Below are 16,175 nucleotides of genomic sequence, written 5' to 3'. Positions count from 1 at the left end.
TCCTTTGTACACTATGAATTTATAAAAACACAAAACAGCTTTACTCAGTTGCTTACCATAGCTATTAAATACTTTGAGTCAGTGATTCAAGTAAACGTGTCTGTATTTCCTTACATCTAAGTATTACTATACTGTAGCTGCGAGTTTCTCTGTTCAAAATGAGGAAATCTTACGTTGACATTTTGTAATTTGCATTTATAGCTAGTTAAGACGGGTGGTGGATGATTCATGTTTTTGCACAATGTGAAATTCCAGAAAATTTCAAAGGGAAAACTCACTGCACACTGAATCAAGGTTTCAAGGTTAGTGTGCTATTACCAGTGTCCTCCATCCGGAACCGTAAGGTGCCTTGTGATCTGTATACCATAAACAAAATGGTACAAACACTTTTCCTGCCCCCTCCCCCACATCAGTGTCGTGCTACATGTTAACCATGTAGCAAGTTCACAGAAAAGTTATACTGTGTAGCTTAATGGCTTAGGGATCCATTTGAATAGTAGGCATAGTAATCAAATCATTGTTGGGCCCTTAACCTAAATGCTACTTGGGTGTTGGATGCTGACTCTCTCTGCTCTCAATCCCTAAACATTCCTCATTTGTACATCTCTTTATATATCAAAAAAGTGATCTGTTAAATGAAAAATAAAATAATCATTGTAGGTCTACCTTAACTATAGCCTTGAAGTAATCTAGCTATCAATAAATACAATTCAATAAATTTGTCAATTATAAATATAAGTTGTTGAAAACATTGAAACCTTGTTAAAGGCATGACAACCTGCGCATGAAATGTATGTATGGTACATAAAGCAAAGCCTTTTTGTCTGTGTTTTTTTTTATTTTCTTGACTCATACACATGGGTAAATGTCCGTATAAAGTAACAAAAAAAACATTCCTTCTGAAATGACTACAAAACACCTAAATTGATTTAGAATTTCACAATAAGCCTTTTTACAATTTTGTAACAGTCCTATGTGCAGCACTTTGACACTGAAAGAACAATGGATTGAAGACCAGTGAAGGACCAGCCTCCAGTCTACATCCTTTTACACATTCTTACATCCTTCCATGCCTTTCCACTAGTAACCACCTCCGGGGACCCAGTCAGCAGTATTGCACATTAATACGTTATACTGAAAACTATTTTTCTGTGTGGGTGTACAGTAAAATAGATACTAAAAACGGGTGAGAAATAAATAAAAATAATCATTTAATAAAAGGAAATCCAACTCATGTATAAACAAGCTATCAAATACGTTGAAAGGCAATGGAATAAAAATACTCATGTAGAAAATGAAAAATTAAAACATTTTAGTGGTAACATGCAGGCTACCCTTTTCTCACATACTGTCTTGAATTTATAAGATTATAGAAATGTACCAGGCCCAGAGTTTTTTTATTGTTAGATTGGGCTGGATGTGTGTTTGTGTAAAGAAAATATCCTGGCTAATAGGGGAACTCTTCAAATGCTTGGACCCACATGAAAACCCCCCAGAAGCCTGCAGTGAAGCTGCACCCAAATAGAGCAACTATTTACGAGCTTGGGAAAGGAGTTACTAGGGCTGCCTATCCGTGGCGTTAGTGCCTGATACTGCAACTTCTAAAAAGTCCCTTTAATTTCCAGGATGGTTGCTGTTCAGTTTTAATGTGATTAGAATTAAAGCTGCCCTCTGTCTTTCAGCAAACATCTTCCAGGAGAACTAAAGCTCGGGAGAAAAGCTTTACATGTAAACAGGAAATGTTAAAATGCAGTAGCAAGGTCATGGTTCAGTGCCTTTGGGGGGGGTGTGTGAGTAAGAGAAAACACATAAATATAGCATTAGATTTAATATACACATCATTTGTAGTATAGCATGGCAAAGTCATGAATTAAAAAAAATAAATTTTAAAAATGCTGAAGCACTGATTCCAGAGATTACGTAAGTGCTGTACCTCATGGCTAGTTTGATGGCAATTTAAATTATTGCTGCATTTCGATCTCTGAGGTATCCCCTTATGAATCCTAAATGGGTATGCAGTTTCTATGGTCCAAGCATTTAAAATGGATTTACCGCTCTATATCAACTTCTAAGACTTGCACTTCGATTCGGAAAATGTTAAAATCAAACCACCATTGAAACAATTCCATACAACCAGGCACAAAGGAAAATGCAGAACTAAAATACACACTACTGTGAAGAGTTGAAAAATAAAATGATTGGTCTTCATTTGAAGTGCAGTATTTAAAGAAACTGAGTAGTACACGTTTCTGGGGAGTGAGGCCTTTGGGTCTTTGGATTGAAATACAGCTTACAAATAAGGGGAACATTTACAATAAAGCAACATTTAGCAATATGTTTACATTGTTATGGGCTCTCACAGGAAAGGCTTTTATATAGCAATATATCTGGTTCACCTTGCTTATTACAAAATCTAAGATAGACTTTGAAGTGCTCTGGAACATGCACAAGGCAACAGAATTTTACATTTTACAAAAAAATATGGAATTGACGAAGTTCCCAATTCAATGTCATGCATTGTGTTTTTAATCTCAAACACCAGGGATTTTGGTATTTCTGAATGCTACTCAGCTTCCTGAGCTGTTACTCAAAAGTGCCATTAAACACCAAATAGAATGTACTGGTGGCATCGTGTAATACTAATAGGGAAACCAAGTCATGTAGGACTGAAGCAGACTCTGCCAGTGAAGACAGGGCAGATGCCCAAAGCGTGAATCCCATCTTACTAATAACAGCTTCCACAGAAGATAACAGACGCCACACATTCAGTGTTCCTCCGCTCCCGATTGTCAGATGAATTGTCATTGACAAAGCCATGGGCAATGAATAAGTGCTCTTTGTTGTACATTCTTGTCATTCAAAGCAGACTCCAACACTGTTTAAGGATTCCGGAACATTCTTTCTTGTACCCCGTTGTTCTGTGAAACAATTAGCTAGCACGTACAATTTGTGTGCTGTCAATGCAAACTCTGGGAAGAAAGTTAGAATAGTATATTCCACAGTTTCATATTCCATTTTTTTCCAGACCATATTCACAGTTTTATAAAGCTTTTCCATTCTAAAAACAGTTTAAAAAATTACAAGAATACATTTAATAAATGCATTCCATTTATAACTATAGCATGAAGTATACACAAAATTTCTGTATCCCTTAAACTCTATTAGGATTTTGGAAGGCTGTAGGTGTCCTCCCATTTTTAAGTAAGTTGCTTAATAGACCAGCATTTGCTTACTGATAAAGGTGGATAAGCCAGTGTAGAAATTGTTGTAAATGTACATCTCAAAGAATATAAGCAACAAACCATGCACGACTCAAAAACGTCAGCCCAGCTGCATGGTTCTCAAAGGTTAAAAGAAGCCTAACATTTCTCTTTGTATTTCATGCTTGTTTCAAGAGTCTTGCCCTGGCTTCAAATGTCAGACTAATGTTGTGACACAGAAAAGTGGTCAGTGGCAGAAAGTCAAGGAGAGGCATATTGTCAACATGGGTGATGGGTGAAACCCCTTATTTCTTAAAGCACCACGTTATGTTCCCAGCAGGTTGAGAGATGACGACGGTAGCATCGCATTCGCCTGATAGGTCAGTTTTCCCTGTTGAACGCATACTGTCATCTCTGAATGGTTGGTTTCTGTGCCGGACACTGGGATACAGATACGCCTGAGGATTATTATAAGTAAACCTTCCAGTGGTATCATCTGTAATTTAAGTCCTGCTGGTAGTGGAGCCAATGGTGGCGATGATGTCTTTGGCTGTCAGTGCCATACTGCTGCAGACATAACAACCCCAGCTGAGAAACTTACTTTGCCCCACAGACATTTCTGACACTCAATCCATGATGCCAAGTTTCACACTCACTGGAAGATCACGGCTTTCCAGGAAGGCTACTAATCAATGTCTTCTTCACTTCGTAAAATGGTTAAAGACATCTTCCTTGACAAGTTTCCAGATTTGGCACCCGAATATCAGTATTGCCCTCAAAGACATCCAAGTCAATATATTTACATTATGAGCTGCCATTGGATTAATTTTCTTTCAGCCGTCTAAGTTCCAAGTCTCTTGGGATAAGTTATTAACCTAGAGGAAGATGTGTCCTCAGGGCATGTCAGATACACTGAAGCACTTGACACCATCATCTGAGAGGGAGCATACCCACTGTGCTTCTGCTCACTGTCACCAATCCTCTGCAGCGATTTCTGCTTCTATGACCTTTAACAGGCAGCTGGTTTGAATCGTGTTTACTGCAGTGTGGAAGATCAGAAATTAGGGCACTCTGAGGCATGAGAGAGAGGGGTCTTCAGCAGATGATCGGAACACCATTTGTGTTGAAGATCATCCCAGTAGTGGGCTCATAGGTACCAGCCAGGTAGTAGAGATCATCGCAGTCTTGGTACTTCTTCGTTTTAATCATCTGTTCATATTGTTCCAAACTGACTACTAGACACTTGTGAGAAACAGTCTGTACATCATTTTCATCAATGTGGGAGGACTGGTAGAGGGCACGCTGAAGAAGAAAAAGAACGATTTTAATTCTTAATACACAAATTCATCTTTAAGTGGATATCACGTTGAAATGAAGCACTACATTTCTCACCTCCATAAAATCCTTCCTCTGACTGGAGGCTTGTAGAGTGGCTGGTAGTCCCTTTGCAGATTTCTGATTCCAGTTCTGGCAAGATATGGTAACAGTAAAATGTTATGTTTATATTGATATGACAAATTACAAAAGCCATAATAGCAGTCAACAGGCTCTAAATATATATATGCCCTATAAAATACATGCAGGAGGTATTTACAGTTACAACATAAGCAGAGATACTCATCTCACATTTCATTTCCATAAGACTATTTTTAAGGGTATACTCTATAATTCAGTATGACTAAACCTCATAAACAGATTGAGATTATATTAGGCAGCAAACCTTTCTATCATGAAACTTCTTGCCAGGGTTTGTTTCTTCTGGATGGTAAAACCATTTCACTCTGACGACCATGTTATTCCCCCAGGATTCCCACATGCTCTGGATGCAGCCTATATACGGCAGATTGGGACGTCCTGCAGACAGGAACACTGCGCAGTCTCCAATTTGAATCATCTCCTTCCCACGCATGATAGCTTTGTAAAATAACTTCTTGGCTTTTCCCTTCATGCCTCGCCTCTGAAAAACAGGTGTTGTGGATTTAAGATGTCATTGTTAATAATTTTTTTCCCATGAGCCATTAATGGAGGAATAAAGCGATTTCTGCTTTTGAAAACGATTCTCACCTGCGTGGGTTTGCCAAACCACTTCCACAGTTGTCTTGCTGGGAGAAAAGCAGCAATTTTGGGCCGGTTCTCCACCGAAGGCAGCCTCTGCCGCTTTGCGAGCTCCTTAGTGGTAGGCAAATGTATGCCCTCTCGTTTTTTGGGACGGCTCTTTCCTTGAGGCTGCTTCTGCTGCTGCTTCTTCTTCTTCTCCTGGCCCTCGTGCGGAGTAAGAGTTGACTCCTGGAACTGTCTGGGCAGCTTGTCCTCTGACTTTTGCTTAGATTTTTGGGTAGAGGGAGACATCCGTGGCGAGACAGCAGTCTCCTCGTCGGAGCTGCAAGAGGAATCGTCTGACGTTGTGGATGAGGAGGACGAGGAAGAGGACGATGAGGAGGAAGAAGAAGAGCAGGAAGATGAGGTAGAAGAGGATGATGAACTGCTGGTGGAGGAGTGGGAGGATTTGGAGGAGACTGGACTGGATGCCCTGGAGCTGGCGGATCTGTCATGGTCCTGACCTCCCCTTTCTCGGACCTGCTCATCTAATTCCGAGCCGCTCAAGGTGCTGTTTGGCATGGCCTCCCCTTTTAGCTGGGAGTTCTTCACTTTAGCCAGCGTGTCCTCATTGCTTCCCAGCACAGCAGTGTTACAGGTGCCCACCGAATCTGTCTTCAGGCTCTCCTTCTCTGAAGTTTTGGTACTAAGTGTTCGCTGTATGCCTTCTCCCGGCAGGCCTGTTGAGTAAGCTACACCCATGACGGCCTTGTGTTCCCGGCCAGAGAGAGCGGCGTCTTCCATCATCATCAAGGCTTTTGTTTTTTTCGTTTTAGGTGACATCACCCCTTCGTGATCCAGCTTGATGAGTATCTCTGAAGATTCTCTCTGCATCTTTGCTTCTAGACCCGTTTCTTGGTGTTCCTCACCTTTCTTTCCTTTTTTTCCTAGTTTCACATTTCCTGGGTTGCTGCTGTCATTCAAAGTGACCAAACTCTGCGATCCAGACGGCTCATTGTAGATGTCGACCGAAAGAACTTTTCCAAAGAGTGGGCATGTGTAGGGCAACTTCACCTGAGAGGTGACTTTAGCTGAGGTCTTGATGCTTTTATTCTGAGTGTCATTAGTCCCTGCAATAGAGGAGCCAGTGGAGCTGACCTGCTGGAATTTTCTTTCAGGTAATGGCCCTGTTCTTGAGGAGGAAAGGGGGCTCTCTGTGGATGTCTGAGGAGTGGTAGGAGTCTCCCGCTCTATATGATCATCTTGTATGTCGTCAGGTGCTGTAAGCGTGAATGGGTATATATATTAAGTTTTGATGATTCCGCAAATAAATTCCTTTTCTATCATGAATGTGTTCATTAACTAACATGGTTGGAAGTACACTGATCAGCCATAACATTAAATCCAACTCGGTAATATTGAGTAAGTCCCCAAAGTGCTGCCAAAACAGCTCTGACGCATCGAGGCATGGACTCCACAAGACCTTTTACGGTGCATGGGTGCTCTGACCGGTCTGTGGTTACACAGTCCCAACCACAACCTGAGATGTTCTGTGTGTTCTGGCACCTTTCTATCAGAGCCAGCATTAACTCTGCGATATATGGTACAGTAGCTCTCCTGTGGGACCGGCTAGCCTTCGCTCCTCACGTACATCAGTGAGCCTAGGGCACCAATGACCCCATGGCAGGTTCACCAGTTGACCTTCCTTGGACCACTTTTGGTAACTATTGACCAGTGTATACCCAGAACACCACACATGACCTGCCATTTTCAAGAGGTTCTGACCCAGTCATCTAGTCATCACAACATGGCCCTTGTCAAAGTCGCTCAGATCTTTACAATTGGCGAATTTTCCGCTTCTAACTCATCAACTTCAAGAACTGACGGTTCACTTAGCTAATACATAACTGTACCCTTGACAAGTGCCACTGTAATTAGATAGTGGTTTTAATGTTATGGCTGAGGAGTATGTAAAAACCATAAAAAATTCAGACTATGGCAAAGAAAACAAAAGCTGAACGGGTCCACAGAACCTTGTAATTAGTGACCTAATTGGGCATGTTCAATTACCAGGCTTTAGCTTGGGTTTTCGGCCCCGAGGTTTTGGAGCACGCCCCTCGGGGGTCTGTGGGGTCGACTCCTGGTTCTCAGACACATCCTTACTGGACTTCCTGCCTCGCTTTTTTGTGCTGGGCACCAGGAGAGCAGGAGAGGGTTCAGCACCTGTTGAGCATTAACCATTCAGGGTTTAGAACAGGCCATTTTACCTGCTCATAATCAGACTGATTCACCTCAGACTGATAAATAATCTTGGAACATTTAATCTTTAAATTATTAAACAAACAATATGTTTGCAGTATAGGTGTCTGTTGACTTGGGTCCACATTTGGGAATGGGGCTACCAGACACAAGTCAGTTTGGGAATATCTTAATAGTTATAAGGGAGAGACAGATAGAAACGGACAGACACCTGCATTTATTATCAAATGCGAATCTCACAAAACAGAATATCATAATCAAAATAAAACAAGGATATTCATGCTGAATTTGCTTAAAATTATATTGATATTTCAAGAAAGGTTTTCATTTAAACTTTTACTATCTTTCTGTTATATCCTAATTAGTATTCCTTAACATAATACCCACATTGTATCTTGTAGTTGGGAGGAAGCAACCTGATGTGCGACAAGGGAATTCGTCCTGTATCTCCATCGTCAAACTCAACGGTTATCAAGTCATCCTCTGCATCTATATCAGAATTTCCTGAAATCACGAAACGAGAGAAGGCTCAGAATCATCCATCCATCCATCCATCCATCCATCCATCCATCCATCCATCCATCCAGAAGGCAGAGGTGCACTTTGGATAGTGCACAAGTTCATCACTGGGCCCGCAGATACCATCATGCGTCATACTCTATGGACAATTTAGAGATTACAATTAGTCCAAATGCTTCTTCTTCCAACACAAGGAGAACATGCTAACTGCACATACACACTGAGCCAATGTGTCACCTACCTTAGAAACTATTACTTTTGCCAGCTTGTCTGCAATTTCACCTCTGCAGTATAATAACAATCATTTACTTTCCAATACTAAACTTGCCTATTATAGGATCTTCATTTTGAAGGCCAACTTTGCCCCATTCTGCCGAAAAAGCGAGGCAGGGGCCACAGAGGGTCTCAGCAGAGTCTGTTTCATGTCAGATGCTCTCCCAGTGGAGAGTTTTAACTGATTTTCCAAAAGAAGCTTTTGCAGCCCAGTTTCCTCTCTGATCCCAAGGAGTTCCTGTCCAATCAGCATTAGTTCTAGTCCCATGACCACAGTAAGAGACGATCTTTTGGAAACACCATCCTCATTAGGAGGAAATTCTCTTCCCCTCCTAATGGTGCCATAGATAAAGTGCCTTCAGTGACTAACAGAGCCCATTGCATTAAGGAATTCATTTAGCCTTTTCTCTCCCTGTGGTCTAAAATAATACAGAGCAAGGCCTTTGGAACAACTAGAATGTAATCAACCAGTTTTAATAATTAGTTTACACAAAAATGCATGGGGCGCTAGCAAATATTATTCCAACCGCATGTCACCCTGCCTAGCTAATGAGGTTTCATTTCTGGATCATAATATAGTTTTAGTTTTTAATAAATGACAGATTAATTTATGTCAAGTAAGAATATTGTAGCAACATTCATTTTAAAAGAGATGCTATATCATTTATTAATATGGCTCAACCTTTCCCTGCAAGATGTTTTTTTACCTTCTTCATGCCTCCCCCAAATAATTCATGTGTTTTTTGTAATGCTGGCTGTTTAATGCACTTACTGTAATCTGATTGTCTGTGGTTGCTTTTTAAGGTGTGATTGCTGGGTAACTTTTTATATGTTCGAATAAAATATTTTTTCTTTATAAAAGGCATGATTTGGTATTCCAAAAACATTTTTTCTAAAAATAGTTGTCAAAAAGTAGGGGGTCATCTTATAATTGGAATTGTCTTGTATTTGGGCTAATATGGTAACAATGTTTTCACATTTTAACAGGATGAAGCAGCATACACCAGCAATGTTTAGAACAATTGTAACAGTGTTAAATATAATCTCAGAATTAACTATGGCTATTTAACTGCTAAATTAGCTTGAAGGTTCAATACAAGTTCACTGTGGATGACCTTTAGACCCTTTGAGCCCTGAAGATGCCCCATCCACCAGCTGCTACTCTTTTATATATTAGCTAAGCATATCCTTCCATTCATTTTCTGTAACTGCTTGCACTTTTCAGGGTTTTCAGGGAGTCTGGAGCCTATGGACACAAGGCAGGGAACAACCCAGGATGGGGCAGCAACCCATCGCAGGGCACACTCACACACACACACGCACAATTTAGTAACTCCAATTAACCTCAGCATGTTTTTGGACTGTGGGGGGAAACCGGAGTACCCGGAGGAAACCCCACGACGACACGGGGAGAACATGCAAACTCCACGTACATGGGGCCATGCTAGTGACCCTGGTCCCAGAGATGTGAGGCAACAGCACTAACCCCTACAAAACCATGTCACCCCCCATGCTAAGCACATGCAGGTGATAATAAAAGTGAGGACACTCTGACCTTTTAAACGTCCACAGTGCCCTACACGGCGGGGCTGTTTAACATCACAGTGAGACAATGACAAAGGGGACATTACCGCGGACGACTGTACCAGGGTACAGACACCGGTACTGCTGGCTCCAATAGGCGGCGATCCTCGTGCCCTCAGGAAGGTGTCTCACAGAGGGAGGCTTCACATCAATAATCTGCACATGCGACACATTTTGTGAAATAGCTCTTCAGTCACATGCACGTAAATTTAACGCATTAGAGGGATTCGTGGATAAAAATAAGGCCCACTGGAATACATAAAAACTGCGTTTTAAAAAATAAATGCACATTATAACCATGCATATCGGCATCCCTATGCAATCCCTTCGTGGAGGAAATAAAAATCACTTTGGAATGATACTGCACTGCATCCAACTGCCCTTGCAGATCCCCTAGTCAGCAGAAAGCAGTTACTCACCGCCTCCTGCAACAGCTGCTCCAAACAGTAGATGTGTGGCCTGTTTCCTCGCTCGCCCTCCACCATCACTCTGTATCTGCAAGGCATGGCCCACAATGCTTAGTTCACCCAGAGGGTACGCAGTCATGTAAACAAACCCCCTTCCTCATACACCCTCACCTCTGCACGCCATTGAGAATCTCTACATGCAGACCCATGGCTGCGGAAAGAGACGCGATCAGCGAGAAAAGGTCATAATTGCACTTTCTTATTTTCTCTCATTCGATCTTGTTATTCGAGACAGTAACCCCCAGACAGCTAGAAGAAGCTGCGAGCATTAATTCAAGGCTCCCCTGAGGAGCAAATGCAGTCTTGAACAGGCGCTCAGACAAAATATCCACCAGCGCCTGACCTCAGCAGGTAGCCCTGGTTCAGGGTGTCTCCTCAGGGAGGAACAGTCTTACATAGCGCATAGATAACAACTTTAAGGTGATGCACTAAAATGGAAAAACAAATAGAGATTAGAGGAAGAAAACTGACCCGCGTATTGTAACCTGACTTTTTTGGCAAACTGAGCAAAATTATGAATACTGTAAAAATAGCATAAAAAAGACTGCATCCTGGCATTTTACTTTAAATAAGAAGCATTTCCAAAGTGAGAGCTTAAGAACATTACTATGCACAACTTCCCAAAGTTTAAGTCCATGTCCAGCTTAAAATTATTAGTGAAACTGAGAAGCTATGAAACATTGCAAGCACTCAAGCATAATATATTGCCCCAGTTCCTAGCTTAATAAAATGCATGTAACTGCAGCGGCTGCCCTCGTCGTATCCCATCGAGCTGCCGGTCCTTCAGAACCACTGGAGCGCCAACTGGAGGGACCTAAAGCAAATGCTATGGTGCTTCGCTCCAGCGAGTCGGGCTCATTGTGGACCAATTGGCTCACATAGAGGTTATTTACCCTGCCATTCTCAGAGGGTCGAGCTTCTCTCTGACGGAAGGTCATGTCAGTTTGCAGTGCGGCTAAGTCAGATGTGTATCCTCAGCAGCTCTTACGCACCACAAGCACTGACACACTTTGGAGGGGGGGGGGTGTTTGTAATGCCTTCTTCTTTACCCGAAGCAGGTCTCTGGAGTTCTCCTGCCAGACATTCAATAAAGCCGTCTACTGTAACAACCCACAGAGAAACCGCGGGGAAAGCTAGAGCGCTCCTTAAGTAGAGCCTCTGCTCATGTTTAACAGGAACTGAAAGATCCACATCCTCCACACAGTAAAAAAAAAAAGAATCAGTGAAGTGTGTGATATTTAACACACTGGTTTAGCTTTACAAACACAGTTCCATTGTCTTCTCTCTGTACACACAACTCTTTATCAAAAGCAGCTGACGCAATATATCTTAAGCTCTCCTGCACATTCCTTTCCTGATTGTGTCCACTGTCTTCTGGAGAAGAGGAGAATCCTCCGGCCTCACAACCCGAAATGTACAGAGATTATGGACATGGGAAGGCCCTGACACACGTTATGATTATAACAGAACTAAACCACGACCAGAGGCAGATGGGCTAACATTCCGAACACAGCCCTGAATGATACCACCTGCCCCTTAAAAAGACTGTCCAAGCAAGTCTGCTACAAAATATATCGAAGCACATGCACTGCCGAACAAAGAACTATCCAAACAATTTCCTCTCACAAGATTATAACATGATAAGAATGCAAGTCACCGCAAAGAAGGCAACAACATGTATGGTGATTAGTCCACAGCACTAATAGTATTACGAAGTAGTCCTGCCCTCTTCATATATTATACGGGAACAGTTCTTGCCAATGCAAAAATTACTATACAACACAAAAATCAAGGAGTGCTTCAAAAATCTTGCGTTTACCTTTGAGTTAATGCAATGTTGAAAGCACCATAATTAATAGTAATTTTCTGGGAGCGCACAGATCACTACAAACATCATATTAAGATTAATGCTCACTTTCATTGGAAAAGTGAAGGGAAAGGAAAAAAAAAGAGAAAATCATTTTAAACATCATGCGCATAAAAATGCAGAAAGATGGAGTGCTGCTCCTCATTAACTATTAGCACAGCCCATGACTCCAGTCACGAGCTACATCCTGTTCCTCCCTCTTACTCACCTTATAAACCATTATGACAGCAGGCACTAAAGACAAGGTAGGGATTTTACCCCCTAGACTTCCAGGGTTTTCGTTTTTCTCCACCCTATGGACGACTAACAGGACAGCAATTTGTATATATTTACTTCTTTATCCCTTTCTATAGCTTGAAGAGTAATTCATTCACCCCTACAGGATCATTCCGACTAATCAAGGGGATGCCTGGGCAAACATATACCACTGTGCATTATCATAATCATTCACCAGACTGTGTTGTACTACTGAACAGATTTTCCCTCCTTTGAATGCATTTAGGTGTTGTGTACAACATGGATTTGAATTTGAATGTGAGAATAGATAGGGAACAATCAATCTGTTCCATTCGGCCGTCCATATAGACTGGAGTCTGTATTTCCCCCCCTCGGCACGGATATTTAAAAATCTTTTCAAAACTGGTTTTCACTGTGATGCTAAAGCTTCCATCGCAAAGCTTTGGGGTTAGGGACTGGGAAACCAATACATCCTTAGACAAAGGACCCTTACAGGGTGGGAGAAGGCCTTTATGCCATAACAAAATGAGAAATGGTGTGGAAATCACAGCAGCCAACAATGGGGAGTGCCGCACAATTTAATCCTCTGCAAACAAAAAGCCTCGCAAGATATGCTGTTCTGAACGGAACCGTATGTTTATCAGCGAAATGAGACGACTGTGTTGGTCAAAACTTAAATTTCCAAGTGTGAATATCACACTGTTTGTCATGATGCTTTAAAACTGATGTTAAGTTTCTGTTGCATATGACAATTGATTATGTCCAAAATTTACTGCACCCATGATATAACGCAAACATTGCCAAAAACAGAAACTACAGATACCTCCTGCTGAAAATTCTGGTGTTGACTGCTTCAGTACAGCATATTGTCAAAAAGATTTCAATTTTCAAAATGCCTTGCAGCTCCTTCGGATTGACTTTCAGTTAAATTGCTTTATTCCGAACTGCACAAGTGTGGTTTTAGTAGCTCGTGAACATTAAAGCCATCTATACTTTCTTGGACGCGTTCTGAGATCACTCACATAGTCTTTTTTTTTTTTTTAGCTAGCGCTCACTGAAGCCAAGATAGACTCTCCAAATGTTGGTTAAAACAGCAGCGTCCCCAGTGCGAGCCAAAAGCTAAGCTGAACCTGGGCCAGGAAGCCGCTGCGAGAAGCCTTCCTACCGGAGCTGCTGACTGAAGAGTGCAGACCGTGCCGCAGTTCACCTGGGGGACATTGTGTTTAGCGGCGAACAGGGAGGCGAGTCAAGGTGAAGGTGGATCCGAGGCACTGGCCGTGCGCTTTCCACAACCGTTTCGGGGGAAATAAAATATATATGTCATCCCAGCATGACTATAACTAAGTAATCGCACCAAAGAAATCTTTCTGCATTTTGCTATCTTAAAGAATAAGTAAAGTGTGTTGATCATTTTTTGTGTCTGTGTTCAAAATCATACAGCGACAAAGCAAATGGCAGTATTTCCTCCCGGACGTCTGATTAATATGCAAGGGCCCTTCGCTTCTTTTAACTTTCACATGATCAAAGGCCGAAGTTTTTTTCTCCCCCCCCTTTTCCTTTCCCCCCGGTTTCTGCACAAAAGCCCACAGTTAGAGTGTAAGAGTATCAAGCCGCTGCTTTTCCTGGCAGCCTGAAGCCGTCTCGCTAACACAATGTCAGACGCGGTGAAAGAGGAAGACGGCTAACAAGCTGCTTTGACGTTTGTGGCAATTTGTGGAGGCCTTACATGTCTGGGGAGTGAACAGTGTTGACATGGCCGGCATAGAGCAGCTTGTCGTCCATGGGGATGAGGACCTTCAGTCCATCTTTGAGTTCGTCCTTGTCAATCACACAGCTCCGGGGGGCTGCAACACAAGGCCACGTTCCCACAGTCAGGCAGAGATACAGGGACGTAGTGCTCAACGCTTAAGCTGACAAATGTGCCCCTACAATTCCCAACCCATCCTCGGGAAGAATTCGTGGGAAAAAAAAGAGAACTTCTATGGCTTATTTTTGGGTGTTCACCAGGGCAGCACTATGTCCATTTTGCAGGTTGCTGTTAAGAAACTCTCTGAAAGGGAGAGCAGGTCACTGTGAATTGGAAAGATGAGGGCAAGGTAGATTTGCACAAACCATGTCGCTGTATGTTTAGCGTGGAACGTGGCCTGGGTGGCTATGGGATGGCCGAGGATGACAGAGAATCTGCTCTCTTTGCACTGTAACTTCCTTGATAGGTTCTTAGTGAAAATCAGATTAGCCCCTTTAAGATATTTAAGGCAACGGAGGAGACAAGGGGTAAGAAACAGAACATGGTCATATTTGGCTACATCCCCTCTGTGAAAGTGAGATGAAATCTGATGATCCATACTTATGTTTTTTTTTTAAACTGATACCCATTAAATATGACTCACTGCAAAATGAGAGGCAGATAGACCAGATGAATTTCAGAGGAGGTGAATTTGAATGATTCTGCTACATGATAATAAAAATATTCTGCCTGTTTGAAATGATTGGAAATTTTCTACATAAACAGTAATAAAATACATCTATTAAAGATTAATCCCTGCTGAATGATTGAGTGTGTGACTTACGTGGCGTGCCAGCTCGCTGGCAGTGGGCAAGGCTGTCATCCTCAGAGAAGCTGCTGTCCTGATTGGGCTCGAAGTCCTCATCCGCTGCCATGCTCTCCATGAGTTTGCTGATTGCCCCACCCTTGCCGCGTGTCTGAGGTGCAACACAAATATTAATAGGCTAATTCTGCATATTAGCATGTTGCAGCATTAAAAAAATATACACAGGAATTTGTGGCTACCAGAGCTCCCGTGGGAGAAGTGTAACGAGCACAAAATATCTTACAAACACAAAAGACCTCATTTTGTGGGTAAAAAATATATGACAAATCACCATTAGAAACAGCATCTCCATCTCATTATCCTTACAGCAGTAGTTCTCCATTGGTTTCGTCTCAGACCCTACATTTCCTTGGTCATTAATTTACGACCCAAATTTGAAAAATTTTGAATAAAAATTTATTCGATAAAAACAGAAAAAAAATAGTGCAGTTACTATAAAGACAAAATGAGAAATATATATATATATAAATATATATATATATATATACACACACACACACACGTGTATATATATATATGTATGTGTGTGTGTGTGTGTCTCTGTGTGTGTGCTTACTTCCTTCCTGGCCCCCCCAGGCCTGGGCTTGCTCTTGACCCTTTGCCCTGGGGAGGTAAGTGAATGGGCAAGGGCTCTCCGACTCCCCAAAATGGGCTCCGACATTGGCAGAGAAGACGGGCACCTTGGCGCCTCTTTACCCTTCTTCTTCTGAAAAAAAAAAGCCCAACGGCCACGCCATCAGTTAGCATTCCTAACACTCCTAACATGTTCCCTAGGGAAGAGATGCACACCAAATGTCGAGTGCTCTATTTGCATGCCTTTTATAGGAGGCTGAATAGGACACTCAGGTGTCACCACCACAGCCTGTAATCTCGGTGTCTCACAGAGGGGTGGGGATGAGGGTGAAGTCGAGAGATGGAGGGGGCAGGAGGGGAGGGGGGAAAGAGAGAGATATAGATGGAGAGAGAGAGAGCGAGAGATCAGGCGGCGATCACTAAGAGTCTTGGGTCGTGCATTAGTGTCCCCCAACACGGCGAGCTCAGCAGGAGGCTGAGGCTTGCAGTAGAAACGCTCCAGAACACCCGCTGTGAGAACACCGTAAGCCCGTGCCCCACGTCTGCT

General features: G+C 42.3%; 1 protein-coding gene across 4 annotated transcripts in view; it reads right to left on the bottom strand.

Moving 5' to 3' along the window:
* Nucleotides 1-817: 817 nt before the first annotated feature.
* Nucleotides 818-16,175, bottom strand: part of LOC125742377 (trinucleotide repeat-containing gene 18 protein-like) — a 61,394-nt gene continuing 46,036 nt past the window's right edge. For all 4 annotated transcript variants that reach the window (XM_049014313.1, XM_049014315.1, XM_049014316.1 and 1 more), the window contains 11 exons: nucleotides 15,612-15,761; nucleotides 15,014-15,146; nucleotides 14,170-14,287; nucleotides 10,292-10,367; nucleotides 9,920-10,028; nucleotides 7,884-8,000; nucleotides 7,308-7,460; nucleotides 5,265-6,517; nucleotides 4,921-5,157; nucleotides 4,593-4,667; nucleotides 818-4,502 (listed from right to left, as the gene is read on the bottom strand). In XM_049014313.1, the coding sequence (XP_048870270.1) occupies nucleotides 4,296-4,502; nucleotides 4,593-4,667; nucleotides 4,921-5,157; nucleotides 5,265-6,517; nucleotides 7,308-7,460; nucleotides 7,884-8,000; nucleotides 9,920-10,028; nucleotides 10,292-10,367; nucleotides 14,170-14,287; nucleotides 15,014-15,146; nucleotides 15,612-15,761 (2,628 nt within the window). In that variant the 3' untranslated portion in view covers nucleotides 818-4,295. The remainder of the gene's footprint in view (nucleotides 4,503-4,592; nucleotides 4,668-4,920; nucleotides 5,158-5,264; nucleotides 6,518-7,307; nucleotides 7,461-7,883; nucleotides 8,001-9,919; nucleotides 10,029-10,291; nucleotides 10,368-14,169; nucleotides 14,288-15,013; nucleotides 15,147-15,611; nucleotides 15,762-16,175) is intronic.

This window comes from Brienomyrus brachyistius, chromosome 5 (assembly GCF_023856365.1).
Source record: "Brienomyrus brachyistius isolate T26 chromosome 5, BBRACH_0.4, whole genome shotgun sequence".
Lineage (NCBI taxonomy): Eukaryota > Metazoa > Chordata > Actinopteri > Osteoglossiformes > Mormyridae > Brienomyrus > Brienomyrus brachyistius.
Note: the sequence above shows the minus strand (reverse complement) of the source record. Positions and strands in the feature narration are given on the sequence as shown.